Genomic DNA, 10,083 nt, shown 5'->3' on the forward strand with positions numbered 1-10,083 from the left:
CTAGGGGTGCAAATTGGTGGCCTTTAGGTACACCTCCAACCCTTTTTAGTTCAAATATTTATACTAATTCTTCAAATTGAGATTTCTTTTTGGATAATTTTTTTTAAAAAAGGGTTAGAGATGCACTAAAGGTCACCAATTTGCACCGATTAAACTAGGAAGCTATATCAAAATGCCATGGAGTACGGTGAAATTCCTAGGGGAATTAGATGGTGAAATTCCGACGAAAGGCAGCCACGCACACAAAGGATGGGAAATGGAGCTATACTAGATTGACATTTCTGCTTGCCTAGGGGAAAAGGTCACGATGACAATTTACAATGGGCTAAAGCAGATTGGGACTAGAGAAAACTACTTATGACCACCTAAGGAAGATAAAACTGTCTTATCCCATGAACAAGCCAACTTTACAGAAAATTAATTCACAGAAACACAATATTGTCTTCTTGTGTAGTTGCACTTTATCTCATGAAGCCTCCTATTCTCTCTCTGTCAGCTTCTGCAAAATTCTTTCATGCTCTTCCAAGAATATTTTACTTCGATCCAGATCCTTGCTTACAGTAGCACAACTATCTGCCATCCTGTTCATTATCATAGCATATCTCAGGGTGCTTTGTGAAACAGCTGATCCTATCTTTTCTGAGCAGTACTTCTGTAATTCCTGCTCTCTGAACTTCTTGGTCCACCTTGGTTTAATGTAGTGTTCAGGTATCTTGTTGATGCTGAACTGTGTGAAAAGTCTCAGAACATGGCAACAAACTATCCCATCTCGCTCAAACTTTGAACATATGCAATTAAACGTGTTGGTTTTCAAGTCAACTTCAACAGAGAAGGAGTCTCTAAGAAATTCAGCATCCTCATAGTCCAGTGCTTTCTTCACTGTATACATGACGTCCTTTTCTTTTTCAAAAGCATTGAAAGCTGATGCATCAAGTAGCTCCTTCTGAAATCTCAAGAACATCCCCATTGTGTATATTTCTGCAGCATGCCTTTCGATTGGGTGCCTTGTACTGTATGTTGGCTTTTTTAGGGTTGACTCAAATCTGTCTCCATCTTCAATGCTAACAGCAGCCTCCTGGAAGATGTCATACTGGCTGATGAAAGTTTCTATGGTATCATTTTGTTGGACATAGTCTTTGAAGATTGAATTTTTGCTCATGCTACATCTGGTGGATCGTGTAAATGGACTAAACACATGTTTGAAGTAAACTGGCACCCACATTAATCTTGTCTGATACATGAGATCCAAGTGTGCATTTGATGCTGCATCATATTTCTCAAGCATTGCTTGCCAACCATTCTCAAATTCTTCAGTAGCTAGAGAATTCGTAACTAGGTGTGTTACCTCAGTTTCCATTCCAGCTCTGTGAGCCATAAAACTTCTCAATTCATCTGTAGCTTTCCTCATCACATGCCACATGTCGAACCTGTGAAAAGCTGTATGGAATACCTCTGCAATTGATTTTGTTATATCTGAATCCTGATGTGTCAGTATTGTATTTGGTTTCTTGCCATCCATTACATCCAAGAATGTCCTGAATAACCAAGAGAATGTCTCTGCCCTCCCATCTTCAAGTAAGGCCCAACCAAATACAGTTGTCTTGCTGTAGCCATTCATTCCAATTACCAGTGCAAACAGCATGTCATATTCAATAGTGGTATAAGACGTATAAAAAGAAATGAAATCTCCATATAATGCATAATCAAGTCTAGCTTGCGCATCTGTCCAGAAGATACTTCTTACAGTGTTATCTCCATCAGTTTTTATAGCGTAGTAGAACCCAGGTTGCTCCTTTTGCAATCTTCTAAGATGTTCCAGTGCACATTCTATATCTGTATTTTCTGTCTTCATTAGCCTGTCAAACTGTTCCAAATTGCTGACAGCCATTTTGCTGACAGGTATATTCTTGAATTTGCCCCTTAGTTTCCTGAAAATTTGCATTATCTTTGCCGGTTTAATTTTGGTTTCTTGCAATATTCTAGAGAAGTTTCTCTCTTCCTCGGACATGTACTTGTGGCTGAGAAAAAATCTTGTCAACGAAGGTGAATTTGAAAGTGGATGGTTATGTTCATTTTGTACTGCCGTAATCTCCCATTTTCCTGCAACAAGTTTCACAGTCAGACTCATGGGGCAGCCAGTTCTCTCAATGGCATTTCTTTTCCTTTTCCTTTGCCGTATTTCATTCTCTTTTGCCTTCTTGCTTTTATTGCACTGCAGTGTTATTTTCTTGTGCTTGTAGTTTCTTCCTTTGAACACCACAAAACCAGTAACTTGCCCATAGACATTGACAAAACGATGAGCATCTTCTAGCGTAGCAAATACCATGCCAACCTCTGGAGTCCTAGTCTGCTCCACTTCATCTGGACTCGGGAAAAAGTAGTCTTCATCACAATCAACTTCTGCTTCAGCTGTGTCTTCCTGGCATTCATTGAGGTCATCATCTGGTTCATCATTGAGGATATGGTTCCCATTCTCTTGCTCAAGTTCCTGTAATTTCAACCCAATGAGAACTAATCGTAAAAAATTTAAAAAATGCAATAAATTTTTTGCATTTAGTTTACCTGAATAAAAGCTTCATCACCATCAGCAGTCTGTATTGCAGATAGCATACTCGTACCAGCACCACTCAACTGCAAAGGAGGTGCCTGTTGAAAACAGTGTCACAGGACTTTAATGTACATTGTTTTTTATCGAATTTCATAGTGGTAAATGATGTGCTTAGTATTTGTTCAACCGTATCTGCATGCTTTCATTAGCTGAATGATTTCCAAATTTTCCAGCCACATGTTCAGAAGTAACTATTATTTCATATCTTTCTTCTAAATTTTTCCCATTTATGCTTGTTTTCTGCATATGTCAAAATGTCAAGTTTTTTAGCGAATTTCATCACTTTCATTCTGTGGATTCTTGATTAAAATGATGTAGCTTTTACTTTCTTATGTAGAATATTTATTTGGAAAGAGGCATTTCAATGAATTAAGCAGAACAATTCAATACATTTATTTGGAATAATGCAAACAGACTCATGGAACATTTGCAAATTTCATTGCAGTCATCTCAGATAACTACTAAATTTCATACTAGTCAACAGAGAAATTCTTAAGGTCATGCATTTTTCTTACCTTCTCTGCTATCACTGCCATATAAGATTCCATTTCTATGGCCACAGACCTGCAAGGTTATTTTCTTAGCATAGTTTCGGATTCATCTTTCATAAACATCAACAGGTAAGAATAAATAGTTCACAGACAAGGTAAGAAACAAAAGCAGTTCCACTATGCGCAAAGCTAAAAATGAAAGTCATAAAGGAGGCTATATAGCCTATATTGGACTAAAATTGCATATTTTTTCCATAATCAAACTTAACACATGTCCCCGCAGGCTGCAGCAACCATGATAATTGACCCAGCCAAGCGAATGGAATTGAAAGCCTGCAAGCTATAGTTTAAAAGGCGGCAAGGCAAGGCGAGGCGAGCGACCCCTTCCGGACGCCTAGGCGAGTAAGGCGGACGCCTAGGCGACGCCATACAAGCATCTTAAAATAGAGCAATTAGCATATAAAATATAGCAATTAGCATAAAAAACAGAGCCCTATGTCCAAATGATATACAAACCAGACTACTAGGGGACCAATCCACATGATGTGCAAGTCAGAAGAAGACAATTTCATGTGACCATGTGTCATGTGTTGTGCTCTACTCTGTTTTATATGCACAGAACAGAGGAGGTGGACTGAGAGGAGAGGCACCTCGGCTTGCAGGTGCCCAGCGGGCGCACGGCTTGCAGGTGCCCAGCGGGAAGGGAGGCTGATTTGAAGCTGCCGGCCGGCAGGGAGGCAGCACGAAGCAATACTCAATCTGGCGGAAGGAAGGCTCCCAATCGAGCACCTGTAGGGTGGCGGGCGACGAGCGAGGATGTGCAGTGCCTTCGGCTGGGCCGTGCACCCGTGCTTCACCAGGATTTCGTGCGCCGCGCGGCTGGATGCGCCGCCGCAGATCTTGCTGGGCAGGGAAGGGGAGGAGCTCCGGCGGCTCTAGCCTGACAGGGAAGGGCGGGTCCGTCTAATTCCTCTCTCCCCTTCTCTTCCTTACCTCCCACCCTTATCTCTCACGCCCAATCTCTCCCCGCACGGCTGGTAGAAGGTTCCGCGCTGAAGCAATTTCTTCCTGCGCGCGCCGTTTCTCCCCCACCCTGATTTTCACGCGACATGGCGTCTGCCAGGGGCGCCTTGGCGATGCTAGGACGCCTAACGAACTAGGCGGACGCCTAATCGGGAAAGGCGTACGCCTTACGCGCGCTGGGCTGGGCGACCCGGACGCCCAGAATGTTTGGGTGCCTGGACGCCAAGGCGACGCCTTTTAAACCAGCTTTCATCTTGAACTAGACCTACTGAATGATTCCCACCTCAAGAGGCACGCACAAACATGAAACCACTACAGACATGCTGTGCTGAACCTAATCTTCCATCTTATCACATCCTAACGGCACATAGAGAGTCTCATCTCAACAGGTGGTAGTTGGTGCCTACCAGTGTGGCAGGCTGGCAGCCGTCCAGGCCCTCCACCTCCCCACAGCCTCACCACTCATCAGCCACCCATCTCGCTCAGACTCCAGCAATGCACAGTGGACCAGATGAAATCAATCCCCTTTCCCTTGGGGTCTGGAACTAAGTAGAGTTGCAATTCAGGATTTGTGAGGCTTTTCCTGTAGGGATGGCTAGCGGCGGGGGATTGAAGCAATCAGAAGCACAAGGAGAGGAGTAATACATATGACAAATGCGAGTAGTTCATAAATTGCAGAAATATGGATTCGTGTTTCACAGGTCACAGTCGCAGCACCAAATAAAAGAGAAGTCTAAAAAAGCAGCAATCTGTCAGTGTGAGCGCGATGCAAGCAAAACTACAACGGCTTTCAAACTAGTGAAGGTGGCGCTAATCATCTCTAGCCCAAACGGATCCCATAAGACGGCGGCAAGATTACCGTCAACACCAGACGCGGAAGCGGACACGCTAGGTAGGGTTTCCTAACCAACGAGCGACGGAGCGGGCCAGGACAGGAAGGCGAGGAGGCAAGTGAGTACCTCGTAGCTCGGTCGCTGCTCGAGCGCGTCGACGGCGTGTACCCAGCGCGGCGGCTTGCCGGCGTAGGGGCCGGTCCCTTGTCAGTTGTCACCGGAGGGCGGAGTGGTCTTTGCTCCTCTAGTACCGCGGACCGCCTAGAGGACGGGATCCGGTCTGCTGCCGGCTCAACGGGGAAGCGACCGGACTGGGCTCGTGGGCTGAAACTAGTTCGTAAAAGGAAAAAAAAAAGTCTATTTTACCTCCACCAATTTTCACGAAAGTTTGATTCTTCTCCTCCAACTGTAAAACTAGATATCTTGCCTCCTCCAAGTTATCAAAACAAGACAACATTCCACCCTGAGTGGTTTGAGGTTCACGCGGCCCCGGTTTTGATATTATTTTATTTTTGATAGGTGCAACTTTAGAAGTAAGAAAATATCATCTAGAGAGATCTAAAAATCATGACATTTCACAAAATTCTACCCCATTAGAGCATAGGTCACAATACAATAGGATATGCAAGACTTTAATGGAATTTGAATTATGAATTTCAAAAGGAGGCAAAATTAATTTTCCATTAATTTTAAGGGTACCCAAATGTTTGCTTAAAATAACTGTTATCAAATTATTAGCAGTCATTTGGGTACTCTAAAATTTACTTCTTCCGTTCCAAATTATAGGTCGTTTGACTTTTTTGATACCAAGTTTAACCACTCGTCTTATTCAATTTTTTTTAAATATAGTCAAATTTAAGTCATCCTTGAAGAACTTGTATTGATAAAGCAAGCCATAACAAAATAAGTGATAATTTGCACAAATTTTTGAATAAGATGAGTGGTCAAACTTGGGATTGAAAAAGTCAAACGACCTATAATTTGGAACAGATGTAGTAGAAAATTTTTTATTCTGCCTCCTTTTGACATTCAACAATTCAAATTTCATTCAAATAAAATCTTGCACATCTTATTGTACTATTATCCATTAGCGTTTTGTGAAATATCATGATTTTTAGAGCTCTCTACATGATACTTTGTTACTTCTAAAGTTGCACATATGAAAAATTTTAAAAATAAAATTGTCAAAACCATTGCTATCATAGTCACAAACCACTCATGGAGGAAAGTTGCCCGGTTTTGATGAGTCGGAGGAGGCCATAAGTTCTATTTTATAGCTGGAGGAGAAAAATAAGAATTTTGTGAAAGTTGAAAGAGGTAAAATAGCTTTTTTTTTCTTTGTAAAATGCAAATGGGCCATACCAAAACAACATGACCAATCTGCGCACATGGGATATTGGCGGGAATCCTATACATTTTTTAGAAGATTTTTTTGTCCACCTTCTAGTGTTTGAGATTCGTACAATCAATCTCGTCATTTGGATCTTTTCAACCCTAACTCATGCTGCTGCTTCTTCCTCACCCATGCGCCGCCATCACCTCTTGCTCCTGGCACCACAGCCCGTTGCGCCACCTCCTTCCTCACTCATGCGCTGCCACCGCCGCCTCTTGCTCCCTGTGCTCCGCCCGCCGTGCCGCCCCTACTCCCCATGCTCCGCCCGCCGCGCCACCTTCCCGCGCCGCGCGCCCTCCGCCAAAGAAGAAGGTACCCACCTCGCCGGAGAAGAAACCCTATTCAACTTTTCCATTTTAGTATTTTCAACTTTTTATGCTTCCAATTTTAACATTTCATCTTTACAGTTTCAACATTTTGAAGTCAAATGTTAAATGTTGAACCTATTTAACAAAATGTTGAATTAGTTCTATTAAAATGTTCAATATGTTTGCAACAGATAATTATGCCAAAGTGGACTTTAAAGATGGATGACTTATCTATCTTTCACAAGATAGATAGGAGCCCCCTGAGATGGGTCCTTGAAATTACCAACATGACAATCTAAAAATAATAAAAAAAGACAACTTGTCATCCAAATGCTTAGCTATATTTTTTTTCGAACACACAGGAGAGCTGTGTATCAGTGTATTAATAGAAGAAGAGAGTCATACATAGACCTGAACACACACCCACTCTCTATCCCTGCAAGAACTTAATCACCTATGTTTTTCAAGGAAGACCTGACCACACCACCCACTAAGGCACAACAACACTGGCTGTGTGTAAGGCCAGTCCCTTAGCACCAGCTATGCTCCACAAAATGGGCTTCCTCCAAGAGCTATAGGAATGATAGGGGCAGCACCGTTGAACACACAATCATTTCTAAGTTTCCAGATGGTCCAAGCACTGAGGATTATGAGGGAGTTCAGGCCCTTTCTTGTATCTCCGTCGACCGTCAAAGCCGCCTTGTCCCAACAGTCATCAAAGGAAGGAACGTCAGGCTATGGAGCAAGTGCTGCAAGTCCAATAATCTGTAGAAGTTCAAACTTGAATTGTCTTGCAAACACACAGCCTATGAGCAGGTGATGAATGTTCTCCTGCTCCACATCGCACAATATACATCGGTCCGGATGGGTGAGGCCTCTGTTGGCGTTTCTTAGCACAATCACTAGGAATGGTCAGTTCCCAGCAACGGTGCCAAGAAATGCCCATGGACGGCCGCCCCACAGCGGTGACGCCATGGGACGGCGTGCGGTATGTCTTAATGATTACAGAAGGATTTGCAAGCGCACGGATATACCGTTGTAGCATTTCACCCGGAAGTATTCAGGGTATCATTATTTATATTTTCCCAAGGGATGGCTACGGTGTGTAAAGATGTTTACTAAATACATAACCATAACAATTATGAGATAAGGTGTGAACTGCTGATCATACAGGGGTAAGTGATAAAATAGATAATCGAGGGTAATGTGCACACACAGATCAGCCAACTCTCATGAATAAAGAATAAACAAATACACCTAGCGTTAGTGGGGGCATAGGCAAACAAGGTCCTAGTATACTATTTATGTCAGCAGAGAAGCTATGTTAGTCAACACCTAGAACTACAGGTGCCGGGAAATTAGGGACATCGGGGAGAATGACCCATTTTGGAGAATGTCCAGACCGTTTCATCTTTGCATGAACTCCTATACAAATACCCGAACGTCGGGGAGTACACTAACCGAGAAGCCCAACGGTAGTAGGCCCATTTTAGAACTGCTGTTGGTTGGGGTCGAACCTAGCCCAACGGTAGTAGGCCCTCCACTCCTCCTGGATCTTCTGCTGGTACTGCTCCATGTTGTAGATCCTCTTTCTGGTGAGTCGCTGCCAGTCTTGGGTTGACTGGATGTCCTGGTTCAGCGACTCGTCGATGTTAGTGGTGCGCATGTTTAGCTCGCCCATCTGCTGAGTCAGAGTGGCGAAACCTCTGGACGAAGCTGAACGTCTGGTGGAGACTAGAGGTCCACTGGAGCTGGAACTGGTGGACCGGCGCCCTTGGGCCTGCCGTGCCCACTCCTCTGTGCTCGTGCTGTGCCAAGATGAGCCCACCCGCCTTGTGTTTGGGAGGTGGTGTCGGCTCTGCTTCCCTTCTGGTTCTGCTTCGTGTCATCCTACTAGATAAACCAGAAGTACCATGCCTACGGCCCCCTTCTCGTCGGTCGAGAATGATGGTCAGTGAATGGCAATTATACAAATGAAAGTCCGCATTGGGTCGAAATCTCATTTGTATAGCCCATTAAGAGGAAAATCAAAGAGTCATCCGGGCCTTTCTTAAGTATGTGACCTTGAATCAAATAAGACTCGTCGATATACGCGCGGTCACCCTCAATGAAGGGAATGGAATTCCCCTCTAAGGCACCGACACGTGTAGCGATACGAGTAATCAGAGAAGTAGACTCAATAGGGCCCGTCATCTTGAAATTCGAAAGCCATTGCTTAACCAAAGCTTGCGTGGGGGAGATTTTGATCTTGTTAACCATGGCATATAGAATGAGCATCTCATCATTACGCAAAGGTCGGATATCATCTCTTGGGACAACTTGACCCGAAATTTGTCTCCAAAATTCATGACGATTAAAACCGCGGCAAGCTTGCTCAAGAGAAATTGGCCAGCATTTGTCGAAATCGAGGTGGCTAGCAAAAGTTTTCCAAGAGAGCAAATATTCCTTCCCAAAAAGTCAAAAATAAACCCCATCTTCCACCTCCCGAAGAGTGCAAATAAACCCCATCTTGCATCTCTTCGTATTGTTCATCTTGTTCGTAGTCCATCATGCTTGGGCTTGGCATAGGTTCGGGAGTGTGCGAGCTTGACCCACCCCGAGAACGGGATGAACTTCCACCCGTCATCTTCTTGAATGCACCGGAGACCTTCTGCCCTATGCCCTTCATGGTTGGACAAAAACACGTACAACTCGAAACGGGTTACGTTAGTGAAACCGAAATGAATGTTCTTACCCGTGAGTTGTAGTCTTTGGGTGTGCACCTTTCTTGCAGCAAACAAATGAGAAAGAGAGGTTTCTTGAAACCAAACTTGAGCAAAAATCCAATGAAAACTCGAGAGCAAAGTTTGAGAGGGAGTGAGTGAATGAGAGTTGAGTGTGAGAGCTCAACACCCACCTCTCGGCCTCTATTTAAAGAGAGAATGGCCGGGCACCGTTGGGAAGAGCTGGGCACAACGGCTAGTAGCCGTTGGAGAAAGATGGGCCCACTAGCCGTTGGCAAGGGTCCGGTCGACCCTAGGGTTCGGCCGAACCCTAGGTGGCCCACCCTGCTGACAGCCAGGGCCCACTGCTCTTCTAACGGTCATATGCTTTTTAAACTTTGGTGTTGGCCAAACTTTGCTTCGAAAAGATTTTCAAATAAATATTTTTTTCAAAGGATTTCAATGCTCAGAAAATATTTTTTTGGATTTTTTATAAGAAAAAGAAAAAGTGCTAGAAAAATTTCTAGCATGCAATGGTGTTTTGAAAATTCAAATATGCAGTGGGAAAAATTTCAAAAGTCGAGAAAAGCAAATTTGGCAGAAAATTAAATATGAGATAAGTACCGATTTACTTTCGGCAAGGGCTCGTCGTTTTGAGTCTGACGAGCAGGACCTTTCTCCTTCACTGTCTTACCATTGTTCGGCTCGTCCTGGAGAAGTGGACG

At 43.8% G+C, this 10,083-nt stretch overlaps 1 protein-coding gene across 1 annotated transcript; it reads right to left on the bottom strand.

Annotated features, from left to right (window-relative positions):
- Positions 1-248: 248 nt before the first annotated feature.
- LOC120639790 (protein FAR1-RELATED SEQUENCE 5-like) lies at positions 249-5,252 on the bottom strand. Its single transcript, XM_039915683.1, has 4 exons — positions 5,082-5,252; positions 3,124-3,172; positions 2,563-2,646; positions 249-2,488 (listed from the first exon to the last, which is right to left on the bottom strand). Exons 2-4 carry the CDS (start codon positions 3,154-3,156, stop codon positions 479-481), a joined length of 2,127 nt encoding a protein of 708 aa, XP_039771617.1. The 5' UTR covers positions 3,157-3,172; positions 5,082-5,252; the 3' UTR covers positions 249-478.
- Positions 5,253-10,083: the final 4,831 nt, after the last annotated feature.

This window comes from Panicum virgatum, chromosome 7K (assembly GCF_016808335.1).
Source record: "Panicum virgatum strain AP13 chromosome 7K, P.virgatum_v5, whole genome shotgun sequence".
Lineage (NCBI taxonomy): Eukaryota > Viridiplantae > Streptophyta > Magnoliopsida > Poales > Poaceae > Panicum > Panicum virgatum.